Genomic DNA, 27735 nt, shown 5'->3' on the forward strand with positions numbered 1-27735 from the left:
ACCCAAAAATTACATACACTGTAGCACACATATAACTACAGTAATGCACATTAAATGAGTTATTTTATTTTAGAAAAATTTGAAAAGAGAAATTATAATTAATATTAAAAGATAGAACATGTGTACCTCATGTTTTCAGCTGAATCCTCTGGCATTGGAGCAACAGTTTGGACAGCTGGCAGATTTTTGCTGGTAGCACCATTCACAAAGCTGGATGACGAAGAGGAAGAAGAAGATCCTGAGTCTACTGCACCTGTCCCCCAAAAAACACAAACCTTAGTTCAGTCTTATGAAACAAAACTTTTAAAATAGTCCTTGTATTATTAACCTACTTCTAAGTAGGGAAATAATGTTATTTATTCTAAAATAGTGAAAACCTTTCTATGTGGTTATAAAAAAATCAATACCTTAACTTTACTGGTATAAAAATAATAAGCATGAAATCTATTGAAAATCAGGCAAAATAAATCCTTACCTCATTTCCACTATTCCCAAACTATATTCCAAAGTTGAAAATAATTTTACATCATACTCTAAAGCAAGATCTTTCCAAAATAAAGGTGTAGTTAATATGAGCTTGAGAATAAAATTTTAAATATTTCTTAAAATATATTTATATATGCATTTTTATCTGCCCAGTTGCAACTACAGGCAGAAACTAAAATATAAATTAAAAAATGACAGGGAAGATAGAAAATATACATTGCTTCAGTAAGAAATGGGGGAAATTGGTGTCTGAGGAGTATTTAGACTCTAATGACAATTTTTCTGTTTCTTTCCTTGAGTCAAGGAGAATTGTAAGATCTCAAAAATAAGAAGGACAGTGGGGGTGTCATTTCAATGGGTTGTGAACAGCTGCCCAGAAAAAAAAAACTGTGCACACAGAGCATACATTTATACTTTAAGTGATCTGGGTCAGAGCTAAGGGCTAAACTTAGACTCTGAATGCCAATCTATCATGTTTGCTGGAAACAGTGCTGTGAGTTCAGCCTCTCTGAAGCAAACCAGCAAGGGCTCAGAGAGGCCATGAACAGTGAGAGTGCTGTGATAAATGCTGTCCCTGTTCTGCACAGTCCTTCTGCAACACACCACTGCAAGAGAGGTAGCTACAAACAGTCTTGGACTTGGAGTTCAAAGCCTGAGGGACTGCAATGCTACCAGAGAAGAGGCTGGCAGGCAACAAGATTTATCCTAGTTAGCAATGAAGGCGGAAGAACCCCAGTTTAGAGATCAATGACTTTATCCTGGCCATTTTCAAAAATTATAATTGTTAACTCCTTGTTTCTGTTCAGTTTTAGCAGTAGGTACATCAACGTCCTTTGCATTACACATGATATTATTTTTCCGTTTCCTGCAGAGATCTACAAAGCATTAATGGTTTCTTAACTGCTCAAACAGCCAGCCAGCAGTGAAGTAGAAGTTGAATGCTGGTAAGTGTGAAAAATACTCTGGCAGCAGGAATGATTTTTTTTTTTACTTTTACTTTAGCTATTTTTTATTGGTAAAAGAAGGTAAAGATTGGAATTATGACTAGATAATTTAAGAATATTTAAATTCAAAACACTATCAAAATGCAAGCAGGATTTACTGGGCTTGCTGACACTAAAGTAGCTGGTGAGGTTCAGGATTTAGATTAGGAACCGATTTAGGAAGTTTTTTTAATAATAGGATTGGGAGATGGATTGTGGTTTACACTGCGTGATCTGACTTGGATTAAATATAAATTCAAAATTTACCCAAACACACTGAGAAACACAAAAGTATAAGGTAGGCTATCTCTCTCAACAGAGTAATCACAGCAACTTAATTGAGAATAAGATATCTTAAGAAAGATTAAGCCTTCACATATATGTATATATATGTCTCTATGTGTGCATTTGTGTACTTATTCACTTGTTTAATTCCTATATACATATTTTTATGGTTTATTCCCTTTTCCTTCCAAAATGAAATTTTCTTCATGAAGCTTGTTTAAAAATGCAGTTGCTAAGTTGTTCCAAACCTAACCAGCTAGGCTTCCAGAAGATCAAACAGATCTAGAACCATTGTATTAACATGGAAGTAAGAATCAGGATATGAATTATAGAAATCCAGTCTAAGAAACTATAAAGCCAGTTTCTTTCATAAAAAGATGAAGGAGGAAAACTATTTCCACAAAGATGAATTCACAGCACTAAAGGACTTTAGTAACATACATCTCATTAAGTCATGACATGACATAGACTGTTACAGTGATGGCAGATGGAATGTAAACACCAACTATAACCCATGAATAACTGAAAAAAACAACTTTCACATAAGCCCAGCACAGAATATACCTTATGGATTGTGCTACCCATCACATAGATATAACTATTTCTATATGTATTTCTAGAGTACCTGTGACATACTGTAAAAACAACTGTAAATAGGTTTGGGGGGACATCTAGTGTTTCTAAGAAATTGCATTCTGTTTCCTTTCTATCATGGAAAAAATTTAAAAAATGGTGCTGTTCAATTAAATTCTATGCACTACTTTAAAATAATTAATAACATAGATATTTAATAGATTAAAAGTATATAAAGTAGAATGTTTTTAGATAGTCTATATGTCTCAAAAACTGACATCCATGAGTCACTGTTTTGACTATCATAGGTGTAGTTTAATTAAAAATGGCAAAATGAGCATTTTAATCTAATATTTCTTTAAATATTTTCAATGGAATACTACTTTTTTAAACAGTCATTAATATGTTTAGCATTTCTAAAATGTTGATATAAAACTTAAATCTTAAAAAATTTGAATCTTCATATAATGCTTTTCTACAGAATTCAGTACATATATAGTTCTAATTAAACCTCACACTTGCTGAAATTCCATTAAATCAGTACTTTTCATTTAATCAAGCTAATCCATAGATTAGGATCAAAAACAATTTCATAAATAAGAAAAAAGAAACAGTAAGATCTGTCAAAAAAAGGAGCCTTTAATCCAGACATGTACCATGGCATCTGCAATACTGCTCTCTACTAAGAACAGTATTAGGGAAATAACTGATTTTTAAAATGCAATTACTTACAAACAAGGGCTACCACATCCCAGCCAAAATAGTTCAGATATTTAATGAGTAAGAAGACTGAAAAGCTTACTACTATTCAGTATCATTTGGAAAACAAGGTTTCCAGTGCAAGATATTTTTTGCACTACATAAGAATACCTAAAAGGAAATCCATTCAAGATTAACAGACCTGGCTACACAAATGGACTGTTGAGAGAAGTAATAAAATTATTCAGAGTATTCATTCCTCCCACCTGCCTCAGAAAAGTTAGATTTTAGGCTCTTTTTTTTTTTATCCTTAACAAAATCAAAGTTCTATTACCAGGTATTAAAGGTAATATGCAAAAGGAAAGAACAAAAAATTGAGCTCATATTACTCCATAAAGCAGAAGGATGCCAAAAGCATCCCCTTCTGTTTCCTGCAACCCTAGAGAGATTTTCACGTCCTCAACCCTTGACTAAAGTTGTGATATCCTTGAAGAGAGCTTTTCTCTCAAGTGCTTTTGCTTTTTTTAGAAAGAAAAAATACTATAGCCAGATACTTCAAAGGAGTTTAAGTTAAATATCCATTGCTCTCAGTAAGGATTCCTTTCTCAATGGAAACCAGTCTCCACTGTCAACAGGCTCCTTCATGATAGAGAATCCCATTACTAGTATTAAAAATAATTTTAAAAGGAGGTCTAGTCCTCCTTCTATAGGTCACAAGAAACAACTACTGATAAGGCATGAATTCAGTTAAATTAAGTTGTTTCTTACTAAAAAAACTTTCCAAAAAGAGCATAATTTTCACTGAAAAATAGTAATTGTCCAAAATATTCACCCTCTACAATCTACAATATGCTTGTTAAGTAGCTACTTGCCTCTACTTTCTTTGATACATAAGGAGGGATTAATTGGTAAGTATCATATAAACATCCTCAACTGCAGAGCACTAGAAAAGTTAGCTCATTTCAATTCTAAACAACACTTACAAAGCAATATTGAGGCTATTTATGAACTTATTTTAAGACTGTGTAAGTCCACTGTACTCTATCAAAGATTATAAATACAGACCAAGAAAAACCACTGTCTCTAATAAAGGCCAAGGATTAATCTTTCCAGGTTTTATTTTGGAACTCCAACAACAGCAACACGAAAATGATTAAAAAACAAAACACCACGAGAGGTAACAAAGACAAAATGAGGGTCACAAGAATATTTAAGGACAATACCTGTTGTATTAATCATACTTTTTGGTGTAGCTCCTGTTGCAGCAAATATATTAGGTGTACTACCCGGTGGCAGCCCACTCCCAGCTGTGGCAGCTCCAACAGTGGTAACAGCCAGACTACCTGGAGGGGGTTTCTTCACTGGTACAACCACGCTCCTGTGGAAAAAGAAACAACAGATTACTAAATTTGCACAAGGGAACCAGGAAGAGTTTTTGATTGTGATGGGTTTAGGCTGTTGTATGATGCAGTTGCTCAGAAATACATAATATTGTAAATTTTCCTAAACTTCCTGAAATAGGGTAAAACACTGTTAACAGGCCCTAGAACCATACTCCTATCCTTATTCTGCAGCTTCATGTGACTCTGAAGAACCTAATTTATCTTCCAACACCCACAAAATGGAAAGACTCCACCATCTCAACATGTTGAGAACACTGCTATCAACAGTGTAACACTGCAATGTGTTCTAGATTTGCAAAGATAATGTTAGCTGTCAGAAATTATGCCAGCAGGCTAGAAGTCTATATGCATGCAGTCATAAAGACTGTGAGTTTGTTTATCCTAATGAAGTTACCTAAGATAACAAATTTTTTGCCTTTCAGCTGCACATTTGAATACAGTAGGTTATTCCTCCATACCATGAATATATTGGTCTTTCACAGAGATGACTAAGAAACAATTTTAGATTCAGCCTTCTTTCATCTTAATCTAAATCAATAGCACATGATGTACATTGAACAGCAACAATGCAACACAATAAATACTTGCTTTCACAGTATTGATATGGCTGAGGTTTAAAAAGCAGTCTAGAGAGTTTGAAGCTTTTAAGAAGAGAACAGGGCTTCCATACAGAAAATCCAACATAATATCAAATGTAAGCAGGCAACATTGCACTCAAACAAACACTTTTTAACCTAATTTGAAATCACACTTAGGGGTTTTTAAGTGTGAAGACCAAAAGACTTGCTCTTTGGACACAATATTTTTTCAAACACTGGGAAGCTCTTATAGCGGAAGAAATTATATTTACATTATTCTTTTTAATATTTCCATTTATCTATAAAATCCCTTTCTCCTTAAATGTCTGTTTCAGTGGTAAACCTGAGTGAAAAACAAACCTGAAACAAATCATACTTGTATAATATTGAACACTATATTTTCATCATGGTGTACATTTTCTGTTGAAGCAGGTACACTCTTCTTTAAAATTAATCATTGTGGAAAAAAAAGAGCAAGTAAAGGCAATTATTTAGGGTGATGAGGCCACTTTTTATTCAAGAAATTCCTTCAGTAACTGCTTTGTTACACTTACGTGTAAATATGATGGCATATAATGAATCATAGGGTGTGGCATAAGGTTTTAGGGTAATGTACTTTTTTCCTATATGTCTAAATCCTCCATCTCTCTGGATTTTAAGGACTGGTGGTGACAGTGTACAAAATATTTTTTCCCTCTCTCTCTTTAGAGGGATAGCAGTTGAAGTCTCTGCATTCTGAACAGCAGCCTACCCCTGCTCTGAAGCATGTACTGTTAGAGAGGTAAGTCTAGGCATTTCCATGGGTTTTTGTCTCAGTCCATTTACACTAGGAGATGAGTTTGAACAGAGCAATAGCTATTGATTAAGATAAGTGACCCTAAAATAATTGCTTTTGTCTGTAGTTAATAATCTTGCAATCACTGCTTAAATTAAGTGTTTACATAGCAGCAGCTACAGCTGAACAAAGCTGGGTCTACAGGGGTTAGATAAATCTGCTCCATGACACCATGAAATTTCCTAAAGCTACCCCCAATCTACATACAAAGATCTCTATTTCAATTAATACCTCAATCAAATATTTGGATTTGGGTTATAATGCTGAATAAGTACTCAAAAGCAAAGTCCTTGTAACGTCATAAAAACAGAAGGAGAAATTAGAGCTTGTTTCTTAGGTGGGAGTGTTTTCCAATTATATTAATTTCAGAAGGAAACCACTGTCATTACCCTCTACCTTTGTAGAGAATTGCAATAGAAAGGGTGAATGAAGAATGAATGGGAGTATTTTTATGCTGGAGCACAAGAAGGAAAGACACAGGATGAAAAGGTGTCTTAGACTGGCCTATTCTAATGGCACATGGATCATCAGGTCACCAAGACCACAGGCCAATATGTTGCTTCCCAAGATGACCTTGCAGACAGAAACTGTGAAGAGTGATGACTCAAGAGCTTGGGAGGGACAGAGAGGTTGTAGGCAGGTCCATAAAGGTAAAAAAGGCATATACAGAACCTGGAAAGAGTGGCCAACCTATGAATAACACAGGAGATGTGAGGAAGACTTGACAGCTGTCATCCCACACTCTCCATGCCATTGGAGCAGACCCTGGACCTCTTTTCTGGATGCAAGCAAGGAAGAATCCCTGACTGCTGAACAGACTCCTTAGACACACACTCATTCCAGGGTTCCCAAATGTAAGACAGTGAGAGTGAAAGACATGTATTTTATTTCAAGAGAAACAATTTCCCCCTCATATAAGGTCTGGTATTAGTATCTGCTAAATTGGCAATACAATCTCTGTGGAAGTATTTCCTCTTTTCCTGCTATTTTTCTAAAGATGAAGCTAAATTCAAGGTCTTCTTCCTCATATTTAAGCAGTTCAGTGGTCTTTCAGAGTGTCCAAAAGACCATCTAACTTTCCATAGCAAAGATCACACATGCCAACTTTACTTCCCAGATGTAATAGGATCAGTTTGATTTGGAAAGGACCCATAATAAGTGTAGTTTAGAACTGAAATACAGTTTCTGTAGCAAGGACAATCCCTCCCATATCCCACAGATATAATGCTCTATCCATAGTTGGCATTGTTTTGTGTATCTAAATCACCACATTAGGATAGGTCAGGTTCCATTAAATAACAAATTATCAAGAAATATCAATAGAAACCTCTCTACCATAAGAACAGGGAAAATCAGTGAGATGACATCACCCCAGACTGAAAGAAAATGCAGCTTTCTGACATGCCATACATGGTGACCTTGTCAAAATGTCTCATTCTTACTGCTAAAACAAAATACAGTGAGTGAATACAGAATGACATTTAGATGAAGCAGACAGAAAAACTGTATGAACAACACAATAGAATGGTCAAAAATGTGCAAAACAATAAGAGGGACAGCAGAACAAGAAAGGTGAAAGAGAATGACTGCCCTTCAAGTAAATAAACTCTTCTTTTAACCAATCTAACCACTCCAACAGCACATACAGGCAAATTAAAAAAAAAAAAAAACAGACTTATGAAAGAAGTATTATACTTGAGCATCATAAGATTTCAGGAATGAATTTACTATGATAGATGCTTTACATGTATCTGTCAGGCACTCAGGTTTTTCTTTCATGAAGGAACAGAAATTTACAGACTAGAAAAAAAGATTATATGCACTTCTGTATTTCATTTTAGGCTTTGCTTTGTAAGACATATTTCAGACTCCCTAAATATTCCAAATTGGCCCACAGTTGTCTGAATCACATCATCGTGGTCTCAAATGATTCCCAATTATGTAGTCAGCAAAGACTTAGTAGTAATTGTCTGTAGCAACTGATTTTTATTTCTGTGATCCTTGGGTGGTTTTCAATCCTAAATATACCTGTGGCTCCTAATCACTGTTCCTTTACTCTGAGTGTCCTTTACCAATTTCAAACCTGAGCCTGAAGTCATCATAATTCATATCATGCTTAAGATGCGTGTTGTTGATTCAGCCCACATACTACTTATGCATTACTGGTTCATTAAATAACCTCAGCAAATAGCTACAGGATTCTTCTGGGGTTTCGAAATTTGCATGAAATAACTAGATAGAAAATAATACCATTAATGCATTGAAATGCAAAAAGAGAAAATGGAAATTAAAAAAAAACTACCGCTTTCTCAAATTGACTTTACTTAAATATTGAGCTACACAGTGCTGGTGACACACGAATTATGCAGCTCTATATTTTCTCTTTCTCTGCAATTCACATTCTGTATCTCTTCCCCATTTTAAAATTTAAAGGCTTTCCAACTTAATCACTGTGGTCAACGTAAAGGTCAGAGATAAGCCTTCAATACTGGATGTCTTGAGCTACCTATCTGAGCAGCAGCAATTAAATTAGAATCACTTTACTCTCCTGTGGGATATGTGAAACCTCTTAAGGCTGAATTAATATTCTTGCTCCTCCTCTCCTCCCCCACAGCAGCAGAAAGCAGGAGGATTTTTCAAGTATTCTTCAAAAGGCAGCACAGACTTCAGGCAAGTTTTTCATAGAATTGCTGTGTCAAACAGAAACTTCAGAGGTTTCAGAAGAATCACATTAGAAAGTGGGTGGCAATTTGTCTGCTATATTACACGCTACCTTGTTCCTACAGCTAGATTAACTTAATCTCTGAAAAGAAAGCTTAATATTCCTTCTCTAAAATATATTTTATATTGGCCATATCTCTGTACTTATCTAGTCCTCTATGAAACATTTATATTGTTGTTTACACTCTGCTATTTCCAATTTCACCCCCAGACTCTGATCTGAGCCTGCAATGTTACTATGTACTAACAATGCATTCTGAATCCTACTTTAAAAAAACCTTCAATTAGGCTGACTGCATTAAGGTAAGATACATCTGATACCAAGAAGGAAAGGTTTAACTCAGAGTAAAGAGCCATGGAGAAAAAAAAAGGATTAAAAAATTGTGAGATTTACACATGAATTGTAGAAGACATATGGAAGGTTCACAGAAGGATGTAATTGTTGGGACTGAAGCAAATGAAATATTAGTGCTGAATATCCATGCATTATGGATTATTTCAATCATTTGATTCCACACATGCACCAAAACTTCTAAATCTCAAAGTACATGAAATGATCCTAATCTATTAAACAAAAATTGCTTGTTTCTAACTAGAAGAAAGAAAATCATCTCAGGTGAGGTTTTAGGACAATGCCATTAAGATCATTGATTCTTAGTCTCGGATCAAGCAGCGGAGTAAGTATTTATTCACAAAGAAATTCCATCCTTTGCATCCAGGATAAATTACTTGAAGCATCTAAAGCGATCTAAAATACTGACAGGAAACAAGGAAAACACTAAAAGATAAAAAAAAGCTAATTATCAGGAAAGATTAATGGTCTTGGCTAAACAGAGAAATGGGAAATACTGGAAGTTTAATAAGTTTGAAGCAAGTGAAAAAAATCTAAGTGAACATGGTATGTATTAAATGTCAGGAACATCATCAAATATAGAAAAAAACCTCAAAGAAACAATCAATATGAGGTATAAATAAATATGAGTGAGGAACTGAATCCTGTATAAATAGTGAAAAAAAGGGGAAAAAAAAAAGAGAAAGGCTAAAAAGCTACAATCAGTCCTGCAAAAGAAGGCAGATAGGTATAAACAGCAAGACAAAAATGCAGTTCAATTTTCATTTATATAGCCAGTGAATTATATCAGAGAGTAGGGAGATGCTGGTTTCTCCTCATCAACTTCAGGGCAGATATACCTACAGTTCCATGTATATGAATATGAAAAGGCTCACAGTACACAGGTGATAAGAAGTGTTTTGAAAGAGCTACCTGTGTATAGATTGCTACATGATAGATATGGGAAATATGATTACAACTCGGTGAAAATAAATTGAGGGTTAATATACCCAATTTTGGTTGACTTGAACCTATTCATAAATTTAGGATGACTTTTTTTCCTAAACAAACAGCTGATGTGGCAATAAGATTTCCCTTTCTCTTTTATTATATTTATCAAATGAGTGACTAAGGCACTCTCTAGGAACACAGACAACGCAACTTCAGCCCTCTTCCCTAACAGGATCTGAAACCCTACCTCATTCTCTGGAGTGTATTTTTACTGCTACCTTAGAAAAACATATTCTAGAGAAGCTGTCAAATATTTTATTTGGACCAGTCTCCATTGCACAAAGATAATGAAAATTACCTTGAGTGAACTGGAACCAGATGAGTCCTTTAATTCCCACACTACTGATTAGGTTTTTCATTCATCTGTTCACACACTATTGTGACACCCAAAGTAATGGGGAATGCAGTGCCTAAGAACAGACAGCACCTGTACCTGTCCCTTCTTGATTCATGGGAAAGTTGCTCTATTTTTCTTCAATTATTTGTAATTAACTTTAAAAAGTAACCATTTTTGTTGGAAGAAGACTAAAAGGTATTTATCCATGACAAATTTTTAATAAGATTTCAGGAAAATCAAATCTATTTTTCAGCAATCATCATTTGGAGACTCTAATGACTAACAGGACTATGGCCTCCTATTTAAATGACTTGGTAGACCACTGCATACTAGTGATCTCCCAAAGGTGGGACATCATACAACAGATAGACATTGCACCTCTCTATTTGAACCTTCAGTGCATCTTCTCTCACAGTTATCTTTTCCCATTCTATCAGTTAATTATAACATTTTAAAAAAAGGAAAAAAAGAGAAAAACCCACCCCACCACTGTATTCTAGCAAAGCACGTAGATTCTCTGAATAATCCTTCTAAATATAGCATACCTACATAAAATTATTCATATTTTTGAAGACCACCTGTCTCTGTATTAATGGGAAGGACATGTATGAGACCTGACTGGATCTCACAAGTTGTCCACCTTCTAGAACCTTAAACTGACCCCAAGGTCCTTCTGTCAGGGAAATAAAGAAAAAAACCTGCAAAAAAAAAAACTAAAGTACTTCAAAGATGTGTTCTCCAAAATATTCTCAAATATGTTCCTAAAGATTTCACCAAGTATGTTAACTAAGAAAACCCATAATTTTCCAATTTGTGAAATTATAATGAATTAAAAGGGAATCACATCTTTAACAGCAGCAAAAGAACCCCTGATCTTTGTATTTCTAGGAACTCAAGATTTTCTGCTTATACAAGCATTCTTCTCATTGAAATAATTCTAAAAACAGGGAATATATGTAAATTGCCTCAGTTTGAAAAAAAAATAAATGAGAGACAAAGCCACAAGCCTCTCAATTTCAATAATAGCACCCATGTGAGAAATTTCTACTAGAAAAAAAGTAGAGAGTGAAGTGTAAGCTTCAAAATGCAATACTGAGTAGAATCACAAACAAATTCAAAAAGCCATAATGATCTAGGTTGCATCTAGTGGTACCAATGCAAAATGACCAAAGAAAAAGAAACAAGAAATCCCCAAACCCTAAAAATCAATAAAAGGGACTGAATTTTGTCAGACAGAAGATAAGAAGGCAAAAAGGAATTATTGGTGAGTTATGCTCCATTAGTCACAAATCTAGGTGAAATCACCCTTTGTGTTTGCTTCTAAAAATGTCAACCTGGATGCCATTTTCAAGAAATTCAGTCTGACGTTAAAAGACATGTCATAACTTTGAGGATCCAGGCTCTAGTGTCCCAGAAATCTGTTTATATAGCTCATAATGTAATTACAGCTACCTTAAGACAGATGAGGCAGAAGGCAGCAATATATTGAAAACTAATTGAAAAATGCAGTTGTCCAGAAGCACTTGTGGGGAAGAGGTCTCTGAAAAGCTGCTCAAAGCTTCAGAGTTTGAAGTGAAATTTTTGATGTTGTCACTCTCAATCTATTGAAGAGCTGACAGACAATCAAACCCGTCTGGCTGCCTGGCAGCTCATTTTGCTGGCAGGTGGCAAACAATTAGACACACCAATTTGTGCCTCCTGATGACATTAAAGCATGAAACTAAGTTGTATGCAGGGCCTAGTGATTTGTGTGAAAGCATTTCAAAAATAATACTCTTTGCCGTGGCAACTCATTTCAGACTGCCACGTCCCATTACGGCTTTGAGTGGTGAAGACGACAGACTTGAGTTACGTGCGGCGCAAGGCCGCTTCTGTTCAATCCGTCATCAGCGCCCCCCGAGACCTCAATCCCCTCCTTTCATCAATATCACCTCATCATTTACATTTGATAGCACTTGAACTGCTGCATACATTAGCTACACACAGCTCCCATTTGATAAAACATGCTGGGCACTTTTTCTGCTTTTATGTTTCATTTACGACGGCCCAAATTCCACGGGAGAATATGCAGTAACCTCATACAAAATTACTCTTACGGACACATTATCAATGTACAATTAAAAGAACATGCAAAGTAAAACACATCATATTAAATGCTAAAATATAGTTCTCAATTTCAATTCTATTTACAGTTTACTTTACATGATGTTTACCTTCATCCATGGTCATAATTAAAGAAAATTACCTCAACTATTATTTTGCTAGGCACTCAGACATCCAAATGCAAAAAAAATAAAGACCAACCAAAAAAAAAAATTGCTTCAGGAGGACTAAGAATATCTTCAGATTAATGTGAAAAACACATTCTTCTAACCTAGATTTGGTTATAAATATGGAATCACTGTGCTTGTTTTATAAAACCTGAAACAAATAGAACCTGACAAAACAATAGACTCCATTGCCCATGGTTCTCCCCAGGGACAATAAAGATGACCAACAGACACACTTCTCAGTGAAGTACCAAAAGCTGCATAAACTACAGCAACACAAGATCCTACAGAAATAGGGTTTACAGGCATAGTTTTAGCTTAAAAAAACCACCCAAACATTTTATCTTATTTTACTGTTATTTTATATTTGTAAACACAATTTCATTTACATGAGCAAGTATGTAAGGACAATCCTACTGTAATTTCTTTTCGGTTTTAATAGTTATTGGGATACTACAAGAAATAAAATGTTCAGAAATCACCACTAGGTAAAATTCATGCTGCTTTGTCAATTAATACTTAAATTTTTTCAGTTATTACTTCAATATAGTATTCAAAGTTTTTTCCCCCTAACCCTTGTTTTATCCCCAATCAAAAGTTACAGGGTCAGGATCTGAATCTGCTCCACATTCGTAATTTCCATTGCCATCCATATTTGCCTCCAAAGATTGTCACAATGGTCAAGTAAGTACTCTGGCAATATGAAAAATCTGCACAGAGGAATACTTGCTTGAACAATGGGCATCATTCAATAATGCAGCCATGGAGTAGAACTAGTCAGTTGAGGTCTAAGTTGATGGGCTAAGAAGATCTGCATTTTTATCAAGACGGTCACCGTTCAAAAATATTTGTTTAGTTAGATAAAAGAATGTAACATTCCCCAATCTGCTGGACTTTCCTGAACGTGTCATTTTTCCCTTCATAATTGTTGGTTATACTAAAAATCATCATCTACCTCACTCATCAAAATCAGACAGCAGGGTCATTTATTTAAGACAAAAAGAACCCACAAAAAATGATGTAAAAGTGAATTCTTTTGCCTAAACTTCACCCATTAACACTTTTTTTTTTTCCTCTGAAGAAGTGAATGATTCCAAAGGATGAATGTACAATGTACGCTACCAAGATACAACATGGCGGTGCACTTTTTACAGGAAATCATCAAATTTGGTTGGCAGGGTAACAGGTCAGGGAAAAAACAAACTACTAAACTCATTAGCTGCTAAACTTATTAAGTACAAAATATCTATCAAAACTTATAAGCTCTAGACACGAGGCACCTCTTAATAATTCCATAATTCTATATTATCTACTACTACTAATGATGTTCAAAAGGTACAAGCAGTCAAATTGTTGCAAGAACAATTAAATGGAGGTGCTTGCATTAAATAAATGTTACGGCCAACCGACTGCAGGCCCTTGGAGTTTTAAATGCTTTCTTATAGAGCTATAATTTAAAAATGCACACTAAAATTCATGTCTTCAATCACCTTTATGTCAAGTTCCCTCTAACAATGACAAAAACATCTCATAAGATGATATGCTGCTTTTTCATTTAGGTGTCTTGCATTTTGTGAATCAACCACTGCTCTCTGAATGAAATATTTTTCTTATTAACCCAGGTAGAAATTCAGATAAAGTAACATTTTTGCTGTTTACAGTTAAGGTGTGGTTATTTCTACATGTAGCATGATGTTTTATAGTGCTAAATGTACAAGCATGAATTCTGGAATATGCTGGTTCCTCAGAGAGGAAAAGGAAAAAATCTTAACAATATAGGAAGAAAAAAATATTTTTCACTTCATATTGAAATCAATCTAAAAAAAATATGCAGATTGATGAACTAAAAAAAAAATCTTAAAGAAAAAGCTCTTAAATGAGCTTTCTCTAGACAAGTCCTATGACCTAAAATATTATTTAAGACCTAAAATGTTAGAAAGGGATATATTCATTGCTTCTAAAGAATATTTCACTTTTCCTGTCTTGATAAAATCATCTTTCTTACAACAGACATTAACTGATTGTTAATCAAATTATTTGAGAAAAGCAGTATTTATATATAGAGACAAGACATCAGATTTTTTTATGGACCTTATAATGGAAAAGTACTTCACTTTTTTCTAAAATTCTGACATATCTTCTCGCACTTTGCTGTTTATGTTATGTTGAAAACACTGAATATTATCTTTCTTAAGACTTAGTGAAGATATTTATTATATTTCGCAACTTTTCTGTAAACATAGGATTTTTTCCTCATAAATCACAATATAACTCTTTTCTGCCTTATTTTTTTATTTCCTTCAGTGTTTTACTTGCCTAAAATTTACCTGTACCTGCCTGATAAACTTATATACTTTTAAGTTTTCAAGACACGTCTTAAATTGTCTTTAAGCCTTGATTCAATTTTTAACGTTTTAAAAATATTTTTATGAAGAACTGAATGGATCTAAAATGCAACCACATAAACACTCACAAGACTTAGGTCTAAACTCAAAATAGATGGGACTACACTTCTGGAAGGATGCTGAGAATTCCACAAGAGCACAATCTCTGTTTTCAGGATGATTGAGAGGGACTGGACATTTAAAGGCAAGTATATTAATGAGAAAACAGGAAGATACAGCCCAAGAAAAAACAATAACAACAAAGGACTCTTTGTGGAAACGTTTGTGAATTTAGTTTTAAGCACTAACTTCTGAACTTTAACAGCTTCTGTTGTTTAAAGACCTAAAAGGAAACTGGTTTCCACCATGACCAAACAAACAATTTGCCATGGTCAAAGCATTTCAGTACCAGAAAATAGTTCAATGATGGATCCAATTAAGATTTAAGCCTTTGAAAGAATATTCTACTGAATTTCTGCACAATCTGTTCTGTATCAGCAGATATTGCCCCTCCTCCTCCTCCTCACTAAAATAGTGTCTTAAAGAAAAAAAGATTTTATTGCACATATATTTCTTTGCAAGAGGCTTGTTTTCCGAGTACTTAATAGAGTTTTATTCACTGCTAACAGAGAAGAACAAGGTGAATTACTTTTGTCTATACTGTGTGGTCTGTTGGTAATGCAGAAAGGGAGACATAGTCCTGTTGTTTTTAATATACTATAATACCAACCAATAGTAGAATAACCTTCTTGAAGAAATAAAAGCCCTTCAAACTTCTGAATTACATCAATATAAAACAATGAGCCCAACCATATACCTGTCAAATGAGTGAAACTGCATGGGAAGTATAGCCTGAGCTTCTCTCTTCAGTGCAGGGTCTGGGTAAGGGATCGGATCTGGGCCACATTCTGCAATTTCAACAGGGGCTGCCACAAGACTTTTCAGTATTTCTTTGACATTGATTCCTTTACTTTGGCTGATACTGGATATTGATGATGCAGGTTTCAGAATCTCACTGGGGCTTTCTGTTAAGCTCTCCTGAGATTTCTTCACTTCTGAAGATAAAGTAGACAACAGCTCACTCATAGCATCAGGACCTGTGCTGGTCTCCAAGTCTGTCCCATTCAAAATATTGGGCATCTGTTCATCTCCAATCCCAGAATCTGTATGAGGAATAGAACTTTCCAGCTGAATATCTTCAACCGGTGTTGGTGTTTCTTTGTCTTTGATATTTTCTGGAAACACAGTTGGTGTCTCTGCAGCGAAATAGAGATTATGAACAAAATTTAGTTTGATATTTTCCCATAAAATATTATCATAAGGTTTTATATGACAGAAACATGTTAGGCCACAAATAATGGTATTTTAAACCTTTAAAACTCATTATACATACAAAACATTTTACCTCCAGCAGTTGTTTGGCATATAGACAGACTTGGAAGAGGGAGCCCAAAATCACATTATACAAACTCAGTGACATTTAGAAACTACAGGCCACTACTCACACAGTAATCAAACAGCAAAATACTGCCAGTAAAAACAACACTAAAAATTATAAGCTATCAACTGCAGAACTGTATGATCCTTGAGCTTACTAGAAAGGAAAATTGCAATCATTATGCTTTTGGATTACTGTAAAATTTACTTTTATATTGCTGTCATCAAATATTAAGTCTGCATTCAAAAGAAAACTGCTACTTCACTTTTTGCTTTGTGTTTTGTTTAAAATATGTATTACACACATTGTTACACAGATATCATTGCACTGAATACAGATTAATTTATACATGAAGGAAAACAACAAAAGTTATTAATGATTTTTTAGATTCCTCTTCTTTTCCCACAAAAGGTAAAATTATGTCATTCAGGAACAATTAATGAACAAAATAAATACAGCTTCATAGAGAAAGGCAAGTGAAATCTGTTGACTTTGGAACACTTCCAGATTGAAAAGGATTCTACAGCATCTTGTAACCGAGAAGACTATACCTCTATTAATTACTTCAGTGAAACAGACACAAAATCTTTATTAAATAAGAATAATTTGCTATGCTTAGACAAAAGTCAGCTAGAGTTGTGAGTAACTCGTATCCTAATTTTGGTTAGAGAAGGACAAAATTGGGCTATTTTTATTGACAAAATGTTTTCCTAGTTTATTTTAAAACTACATTTTCATTAAATTACTTGTCCTGATTACAAAATTTAGCTGTCATATGTATGAAATAAGAACACTTTCTTAATGGCTCTGATACAGTGGTTTAGATATTATGGGTAATATTTTATGGCGTATTTAAATGAAGCTCTTTTACCAAAAAATGTGCATCAAAAATGTAACTTTAATAACAATCTCATATCTCACTATCGATTTTTTGTTACAGTCGGGTAAAAAACACCTATTTAGCATACGAGCATAAGTATGAGTACATACATGTATACATAAAAAAAATCTGTAAGAGACTATTTTTGTGTTTGAACTAATGGTCATGTAAACATCTTCATACGTACAAGTAATAAGAAAGAACAGAAGAGGCTTTTAAAAAGATGAAGCAGAATCACCCATTATAAAGGAGCATTGTTTTCTTCTTTTAACAGCCATAAACACTGAAGCCACTTCCTTCTTTTTCTCTTAAGTGCCTTAAATGCATCTTATCAAATAGATATGAGCTCTTCTTTGTGAAGCAGGAAGTAGAAACTGGATTTATGAGCTGCATCAAATGCATTTAGCATCTGCCAGGTCAGGAAGCAAAAAGATCCGTATCTACTTAGTACTGCCTATATTTGGCACAGAGAGACATCTGATCCACAGAATGATGCTAATGAATTTTCTGCTTGTCTCTTTAAACTCCATCCATACAAAGATAACACTTCTCAACTGAAGGGAAGATTAGTACTGGACAGCCAGTAAAGCAGGTTGTTGCCCATGAAATGTATGGTGAATAAAATGGCATAAGGCTCCATTATTATGCAAATGAAAGGAGGGCACTGAAAAGAGACTACGGTCCACTACGTGGTGAAGTTAGGTTACACCCAACCTCAATTTCCATTAAATGCCAAACAGAAAACCTGGTAGAAATACAGTTGTGGAGAGTCAACTACCTTGAGTAAACCAGAAGACTAATTTTTAACACATTAAAATCTGTTGTAACTGACTCAGCCAATTTTGACAGAAATATCCATGATATTACTTGTCCAGTAGTAGGCACTTTTGCCAAGCACATGACTGAAGAAAACCATACAAGGTTTCTCTTTTTAAGAGATAGGAAAAAAATTATCAGGACAACTGCAAACCTTTAACAAAAAGCAGGATTTCAGGATTTATTTTGGAGTAAAGAATAGTAATGGAATGCAGTGAGACAAATTTAAAAAATGCCTTTCAAAAATGAGCTTTTTTAATACTTATTGTTCAGAGAAAGTAAGGATCAATATAGTAAATTCAGTAAAGCTGGGGCTGTCACAACACATTGTAATTTAGTCATGAGACCCTGGAAATAATTAGAATGTGGGAAAAGAAACTGGCTAAGAAGGAGCCATCCATTACTTTCAAAAGAAAAGAAAAGCCCATAGCACTGATAAAAACTACCATGGGAGCTATTTTGTTTAAATATTTTGAATAAAGGTTTCAGGTAAAAACATTGTGGCTAAATTTGCTGATGACAAAATTGCAAGGTACAACTGATGGTCACAGAAGCACGATTGTAAGAAGGCATTATGGCAGAACTGCAAATTACATTTAATAGTGAAAAGCTTTGTATCTAGTGAACATCACAGAGCTTCCCATTATAACTGGAATTCATCTTTGGTAAATGACTGAAAAGAAGGATTTGTATACATCTATTAGTGGGTAATTATTTAGCTGTCAATACAATAATCTCACAGAAAAGGCAAATGTAGCTCCAAACTTTTTTGAATATTTTGCAACAGCTAAGCATTAACAGCATTAGAGGAGGCTCTGGAAGGATTCATTATGGAATACAGGTACGCCTTCATATTTGAGAAATGTGGAAGTGCCACTATGGAGGTACTTAGCAATCTGCTGTTGCAGAACAGAATTTGGCTGACATAGTCTGGCCAAACTAATACTGAGAAGTTATACAACAGTTATCACAAGCTGTAGATGAAAATTAAAAAAAAAAAAAAAAGAAAAAAAAGGATTGCAGGGTTGGCAGGAGAAAACCAGTGCAAACTCACCAAGAATAAATTTTAATTTGGCAAGTGACAGTCATCAATATATAATTATGGTTATGGAGAAGCTTTCCAATCAGCATAGCAAGTTAAAAAAAAAAAACAGGACTAATCTTGAGATGCTATAAATAGGACTGTACTTAATTAATGCTTGCAAGTCAGCAGGTGACTTGCAAACCTTTGTTCCCAAATGAAAATAAAATGATGGGAGGCCTGCGTCATTTGATGCTAAAAATGGAAGCAAAATTATATTTGTGGACATAAAATTTCAGTATGACACACTATAAAGTACATAACACTAATTGAAAGGATTTAGGGCAAAAATATCAAAGGAAGTTATTCTAAATTCAGGCAATTGTATGGATACCTGAATTACATAAAAATCAGATTTTTATCTTTACTTTTTTTGCTGTGTGTATCTTCAATACCTAATACAAATATGCTACACTAAGCCAATTCAGCTCAGTCTGATTTATCATTATGAATAACAATATCTAGAAACTACTAAGTGGAGTGCATTAACTCTTATTTTTAAAACATCAAACAAGCTAAATAAATAAGGGTTTAAAAGGTTCAATTTACATTTTGTGCCTTAACAAAAAATAAATTAAGAACTGATAAGACTTCTTAACTACTTTTCAGGTAAGAATCCTAGCAAATTAGGATGTGTGAAATCCACACAAATATGTGTGAAAAGATGTCTTATAAGACCTTCTTGATCAACATTATTATTATTATTACTAGTACTACTTTAGGTGAATGGTAAACTTCTTAGCATAGGTCACAAAACCCAACCAGTTTTAGTTATAAAACAGGATATGCTTAAGTTCTGTTCCATATTTTTTACACCATGTCTTAGCACTTCTGTTGCCTTCTGAATGCAGAAATAAGTACTGATTCATAAAGTGATTTAGAAAAATCTTAAACCAGAAACACCTATTATTTTATAAAAATCCTAAATACTTAAAGCAACTTAGCAAAATGGTAAACATGAACAGAAGCAAAGCCACAACTGATTCCATCTCTCCATGTTCTAACACTGTGACAGTAAGACACTAAATTTTCAGCAAACCTCATCAGTTTTCTGCAGCACAAGGCCATGTCAGTAGACAAAGCAGAATCATTACTAGATCTAGTGATCTTAACCCTGTCAGAAACAGGCAGTTGGAAGCCAGATGCCTCCTTCTTACTGTTTTTCATTCTAACTAATGAGTTCATCTACTACATTATGGGAAAAATATGGGCCTAAGTTAACTAAATGACATATTGTAGATCTGGTGACCTCATCCGTCACGCTCCTTCCCTAAAATATCTTGTTTGCTTGTGATTTATGAAGTGTATTGTAATTGTTTTAACCTACTGAGTTACCTAAATAGCTCTTGCGCTGCCTCCATATGGCTAAAAAATACAACTCACACTCCCCTTATTTATTAACCTAATAATGAGCTGTTTCATATGTAAGGTAAATACACACAGTTTTGTCATTATAAAAAAATGATGATACAAATCATACTTTTAATATTTACTTTTAAAAGATGGAAAAAATGAAGTGTATTTTCCTGTGATTTTCTTGTCTCTTTCATAGTGTTAAACCTTCCTACTAGATAAAAATGTGCTGACATTTTTCAAAAGTAAGATGAATGAAAATGATTTTTTTAGTTGCTTACAATATGGCTGAAAAAATATTAGGAAGCAATACTATCCCAAACAATTGTCAAATTTCTGCTGCAAACAATAGAGAAACATTTGGCAGTGGAAGGGTTTGGTCAATCTTGATATAGGACTTGCTACCACCTTTTTCTGCATTTGCACTGAAAAAATTTATGAGTTGTTTTCTGCATAGCTATTTTAAAGCGCTGGTGATAACCTTAATAGTTGCCTTTTATAAACCCTTGGAAGTTTTCTACAAACTTCCAGAAACAGCACCCTACAAGCTGAAAATGCTTTCATTCCAAGAAGGCAGTGATAGCACAGCTTCCTCCGTAGGTGGAAGAGTCAACTAATCAATTCCTAAACTCAAGGCCATAAAGATAGAGTGGAAAAATTCTTCCTTGCAACATCATTCAACTTATTTTCATGTGTAAGAAGCAGCATGATTAAACTGAGATGAGAAACTAAATATGGGAACAGAATCAAAGAGTAATAAGGTACATTGAGAGAAGTAAGCAAGAATGAGCTTGCAATAGAAATGTCCCTGGAGGTTAAGGCACAACAGTAAGAATTCCACTAAAAGAAGCATTTCCAAGCTGCTCTCTATCTGCTACTCAGGACCTTCTTTTCTCTTGGCATTTCTATTTCCCTGTGAAAGTTTTAAGTTTTTATCACAGTAAAAATTCCCTTTATAGTGACCTTGATCATGGCCCAACCATGTAGAATCTATACAGTCTAGAATTTTGGCAACTTGGCTGGTATTAATCTTCATGTAGCTATGCATTAATAGGCAAATTTGGTCATGTCCCACTAAAAGACTTCATGGAGTTCTGTTTTTTCTGAGGCAAAGTAACATGAACCACACTCAGAGTAGAACCCATTTGCTGTTCTAAAATATTTTTAAACAAGTTGCCTTTAAATTTTATTATTAAAATGTGAGGGAAGAGCCTGGCTTAGGGATACAATTTTCCGTTCTTTCACTATCAGTCTTTTATCTACAAAAACATCTGATAACTCAGCCTGAATTTAGCCTGCATCTGTATTTAGCCAACGTATTTATCCAAGTTTCTGAAATTCCTGCCAGACCAAACACTGTCCCTTTCCTTCCACAAGGACAGCAATGCAGCAGCGCAGATTCAGCTGTCTAACAGCATGCTGCAACATGTGCACACGAAGAGGTGGAAGCAGAGCGCATGCCATGGCAGCCTCTGGCTGGCAAGAGGAAAAGCCACAAGTAGGATACCTCAGGGCTCAGATATGTGCGCCTGAGGGCAGAAGGAAGCCAGCTGAAAATGAGGGGACTGAGGAAAGTCAGATAGGAAATACTCTGGGGTGGATTGGCAATTGGAAGGGCATAGATTTTAGTACAGGAAATTTAAGACAGAGGGATGGGAATTTTCCTTTTAGCCAGAGTGGATTTGTGAGGAGAAGGGATGTAGCTGTCAACCAGGAAAAGGAGAGAGGCACTGAAATGGGAGAGGAACAGAGCCAGAGAAACTTAGGGTGGGGAAATCAAGATTAGGAAGTGATTGAAGAGAACAGTTATCATCAGCCTCTGTTCACAGCTGGATGTGCATAAGTGCCCATCTTCTCTTTTTTGTTCTCTGGAAATTTCTTCTATGTGCTCAAATTCCTCATACGTCTCATTTGTTTCTTTCCCTGCAGTCATTAAAGCAGGCTATAGCTACCTTGACCACAGAAAGGACGCTGAAAGAGCCATTTATGACAGACAAAACCTCTTGATCTGTTTAGGCAGTCTTTAATCAATGTCTTAATTCTTCTTAACTACTCAAGGGTCTTTCACTCAGTGTTTGATGGATAAGACATCAGTCTGATTGATTACCTGGCTGCCAAACAAAATGTCTTAAGCCAAAGCATTACCAAGATATTAACTAAAAGATATGAAGAAGGTACAATAAAAATAAGAAAACCCAAATGGAAATTAGGAACAATATGGTAATATGCTTTTTTCCCTAGGTGAATTTCCCTAGTTTTTTCAGTTTATATTTTTAGTAATTTATTTTTTATTTTGCAAACTCAAACCCAAAAAATTAAAAAATAAATTATTTTAGAGGTACTTATGATAATATCTGTATTTCTGATGTATGCTGAGAAAGATGGTGGTTTTGTAATTAGACATTTCTTACAAATGAAATTTTAAAAAAATCTCTCTGTAGGTTACAGCATCCAGCAACAAAAATTAACAGTGGAGCACAGAGAATGTTCCATCTAGACAAGGAAACATATTAAAACATTTTGGTTTACAAATGAAAATAAAATAATTCCTATTACAACTGCTTCATGCATACATAATTACTGATCAATTAATAATAAAACACGTGCAAACATCTCCTTAAGTAGCTGGTAAAGGGCAATAAATAATAGATTAATATGTATTCATTACTATATCTCATGATCTTCGAATGCATGTCTTTTCAGATGCAGTTGGAATAAGGAGCATATGTTTCATCAGAAGAGCAGTATGATTATTTTAAGCAGAAGGCAGAAATTCAATATAATCGGAATTTTATGAGAATCATGATTATCACCCATGCTCCTTATAGTATTCTCCTTTCTTGAAAATATATATACAACTATATTTTGAGTGGGATGGAGACATGAGTTTTGTCAAGACTTCCTGAGGCAAAGAATATTTTCACAGGCAGTGGAAATTTGTCCTTTAGTCCACTTTGTATACTTAGGCTGTTATCCTCATGCAAAATAGTTTGAAAATAGTCTGGAAATCTCTACGCTACTACATTAGAGATACAAACAGTGTAATTCCCAGAGTACTATATACCTAGGGGACCTGAAAAACTGGATACTTTACTTGTCTTCAAAGAGAAAACTGTTTCTGCAACATTTTAATATAGTTCATTCTGTCAAGAAAAATTAATCAATAGCTTCCAGTCCATCTGCACCACATATCTTTAAGAAATCTATTAATTTACAGTGCTTTGGGAAAAATACAGGCAGTGATAGCATGCAAGGGGAAAAGTCAATCAATTTTTGATAGAAGTTTCTGATAACCTATATACTGATTTGCTTCACACAATATATACATAAGCTAAGTTGCACTGTTGCCATACTTTCATTTCTGAAACACTCATGAATAATGAAAATGGAAACATCAATTTTGAACTGAAAATATCTACTCATTACTTCGTTAATTTTAACTGTGTTCTCAGTAATTTACAGGAGGCTGGCTGAAGTGTAAAAAGGGAAAAAAAAAAAATTCATATTTTCTACTGTTGGAGATGTGGAAACACTGTTGAAACAAATAGTCCAATAAGCCTTCAAGGAAGGACTACTTCAATAGCAACCAGAAGTAGAAGAACTCATTTCAAGTGATCCTGACCCCTATAGCTAAATCTCCTTGAAATTGGTAGCTATAATTTGAAAAGGTTACTCAGCTTTACATGGTAAGGCTTATTAGCTGTTGTTAACAGAATATACCACACTCCTCTATTCCTTCTCTTATTCTGATGGAAAGGTGTTTCTCTCTCAAAATATGTACTGATTACCCTCTGCCTGGTAAGAGAAAAGGCTGCTCCTAATTTTTGTGTCTCTAGTTCCACATCTTCCAGACATAACACAGAACAAAATTGGTTCATACCAACGTTAGGAAAATATCCTTATCTAAGTGGAGAAATCAACAGAAAACAAACCAATATTTTCTAAGTTATTCCAATTGCTCCCATTTCAGAAACGAAAATTTTGGCATTTTGTGCTAAGCTCAAAAGGGTAGCTCTTGCTAACCAGTAAATGGACATTAATGGTCTTGACTAACACAGCTGTATGAACATATATGTAACTATAGATGTGGATGGGGATATTACTAAGACACATAATGTCATTATTGGATTCGGTGCCTGACGTCAAAGAATTTGATTCCAGCTTTTGTCATAAACCAGTGTTTGTGTCTGGAGTTCATTTATGCTATGTCACAGGAGTCAGGATTGATCTGACCAAGACACATCAGCTGTGACAGCTGTAGTGAATGAAGAAAGATTGGCATTTCTAGTGACCAGTAGATCTCAAAGAAGGTCAGATGAACTGTACCCTAAACGTGCCCTAACCTCTCTTCAGCTATTTTTAAGGGAGATGAAGATGACTAGATGAAATATTGATTCACTACTAATATTTTCTAGAAGTAGAACTATGCATGACTGATGATTTTAAGACAAAACCCTGAAAATCCAGTACAGAGGTTTTGGACAATCATTTTTAATGTTATTCTCATCTTTACTAAATCTCCCTATTTAATTAAAATAATTAATTTTAAATTTAATTAATTCTTTGGTATTTTGAACAGGAACAAGAAAGTCTGCAGTATTTACTTCTGTAGGACTGTGTTTTTCAGACAACCTTCAGATTCAAGAGAAAAGTTCTAATCTGCCATTTCCCTTGAGACTCTGGTAATGAATTACTTCAAAGTGTAAAGTTATATGTGACCTAAATTGAAGAGAGAGAACTTTCTCTTAATTTTGCAAGACCTGCTTTGTCTGACTACACACTGACTAATTTAAAAGTACTGAAGACCCTTTAAAGTTACTTGAAACAAGGAGGAGAAACATAAGCACTTACAACAAACTTATGATGAGAGTAAATCTACGGATACAGATATATTTTCCTCTCCCTGTGGATCAGGTCACAAGGAAAAATAAATACAGAGATATAGAATGTTAAAAAGAAATAAATATTTTTATTGTTAAATGGTAGTCATGGACACTACTGTAATGGTTTTTCCTTTCTGGGTGTGACCTTTTTCCTTCAAACACCCTAAGATAACACCTAGCTTATGAGCAATATCTGAATAATAGTAAAAGAAACATTATTTTGCCTTCTACAAACATTTTAAGTAAGGGTAGAATATATTTCCCTGCAAAATATACTTTAAGGTCTTTTATTTCCATACTACCATTTATTTATATCCAGTAATATCAGTAAAGAAGGCAAAGTTTAATATTTTTTATGATGATAATGGAAGAGTTTCATATCAAATAAAATGATGTTAAAATTCTTATAACTCAAACCTGACAGCAGCTGTAGTTTCTCATAGGAAGCATTTGCTGATCACATACTGTAATGTACTTGAGACAAGTAGGGTCTCACACAGATTGAAGTAGATTTTAACTAAAGATATTGCCCCACACAATGGAAAAAATTTAAAAAAGTAAGAATTTTACTAAGAACAAAATAATTATATTAAATACTGGTAATATACCTAATTCTATCTTACCCTTTCCCTGTAAGTTTCCTGGTCAGATAATTAGATTCTTCTAAAAATGGAGAAATGGTTTTCTTTTAAGGAGTTAATTCCTCTTCCTGAATTAAAGAGCTCTTTTCTTGTACAGTTCTAACAATTATGATACTACTTGCTTGATAAACAAAGAAAAAGTTCTTTATGTCCATCTAGTGTCATATGGAATGCATAAAATATGTCTTCACTTCCAGGTAACAACCAAATTTCTATTAATTTTCAATAAGTAGGACTTGGCTTTAATTATGTGTTGTTAATTTTAAAAGCTTCATTAAATCACTTTGTATTAAGTAAAAATAGCTTAAAATTTAAAATCATATTAAAAAATGAAATTTGCTGCCAAAGTCTGAAAGCAACTCAGGTCACTGAAAAAAACCCAATTGGCTTACCCACTGGAATGAAAGATTCTTTTGAAATGACAAATATGTTTTGACTTCTGGCCTTTACTGACAGCATTTGCAATTTTTTTTTCATTTAATTTTTATTGATGCTCAAAACTGAGGAACTGCGTTCAAAATATAAAAAGTGGAATTGTTTTTCCTCCAATGGGTAAAGCTGTAAAGAGTATGAGACTGAGACGTCAGACAGTTAAAACCCTTAAGGATCTGATGATATCAACAAATTAACCACAGATAACATTTCCTTTACTGAATTATTTATTTCGAAAGCCAAACCACTTTACTTTCTAACCTGCTCACACTTTTAATGTAGCTCTATTCAACTATTTCAAAACCAAAACTATTTTACTTGAACTCAAAGTAAAACAAATACAATAGATAATAATATTAATATTAAGAAATAAAAAATATTTTCTTCTTTGTATGGCAGACGATAATATTAATCAAAATCACAAACCCTGGCTTACACACAGTTAAAAATTAAAGAAATTTATAATATTGCATACACAGAGCAAATTTATACATACATACACACATCAAAACTCAAGAAATGCCAGATTAACATAGTAATAGTCTAAGTTGATGTTATAAGTATTTTAACAGAATACTCCAAGAACAGCATATGACAAGCATAAGTCACCTTATTACTGAAGTAGGATGCTAACTATTCTGTTCTTTATAAACTGTGTGCATTCTAAATAACAAGCCTTTTAAAAATCAGTCTTTTTACTTGGTGAGATCTTACAAAATTAGGACATTTTAATCAAATTAATTTTTTAAAAATTATTTTACATTCTGTGTTTACAACACATTGCATGCAAATAATTGTGGAAATGTACAAGTAAACTTGGCTAAAGTTAAATTCAGGTAACCCTCTCTTTTTCAAGAAATGACAAAAACACCCATGTTCCTACCTTAAAGAGTATCTATTAAAACATACAAACAAGCAAAACAAAACAAATCAGGCCCAAAACATATAATAGTTGCTTTGGTAGAAAAATTGGTTTCCTTCAAGAGAAACACAGCACAGCACATTAAGTAACAGGCATAAATAATTCACATACAGTATCAGAGGTTTACATACCATCAGGAAGGCAAGAAAAAAAGCGAGAAAGGAAGGCAAAAGAACAGGAAAAGATACAGGGAAAGGGAATACTACAAAACTACTTTATACTTCATTTGGTATGCAATTTTTTCAAAACAGGCCTGATTTTATTTTCTTGGGCCTAATATTGTAGCAGAATAACCACAAACCAAAAGCATTTAAATTTTCCTATATTCATTCCCTTCTCCTGACTGTTTTTTTGGCTTTTTTTTCATTGTTTCATTTTCTTTTATAATAATTA

General features: G+C 34.1%; 1 protein-coding gene across 5 annotated transcripts in view; it reads right to left on the bottom strand.

Annotated features, from left to right (window-relative positions):
* The window catches only part of NBEA (neurobeachin), a 458173-nt gene that overhangs the window by 266924 nt on the left and 163514 nt on the right, over positions 1 to 27735 (bottom strand). For 4 of the 5 annotated variants that reach the window (XM_054514098.1, XM_036391661.2, XM_036391619.2 and 1 more), the window contains 3 exons: positions 15714 to 16152; positions 4250 to 4404; positions 127 to 253 (listed from right to left, as the gene is read on the bottom strand). In XM_054514098.1, coding sequence (XP_054370073.1) covers positions 127 to 253; positions 4250 to 4404; positions 15714 to 16152 — 721 coding nt within the window. The remainder of the gene's footprint in view (positions 1 to 126; positions 254 to 4249; positions 4405 to 15713; positions 16153 to 27735) is intronic. The other variant, XM_036391637.2, reaches the window with a different exon arrangement.

Source organism: Molothrus ater, chromosome 2 (genome assembly GCF_012460135.2).
Source record: "Molothrus ater isolate BHLD 08-10-18 breed brown headed cowbird chromosome 2, BPBGC_Mater_1.1, whole genome shotgun sequence".
Classification (NCBI taxonomy): Eukaryota; Metazoa; Chordata; class Aves; order Passeriformes; family Icteridae; genus Molothrus; species Molothrus ater.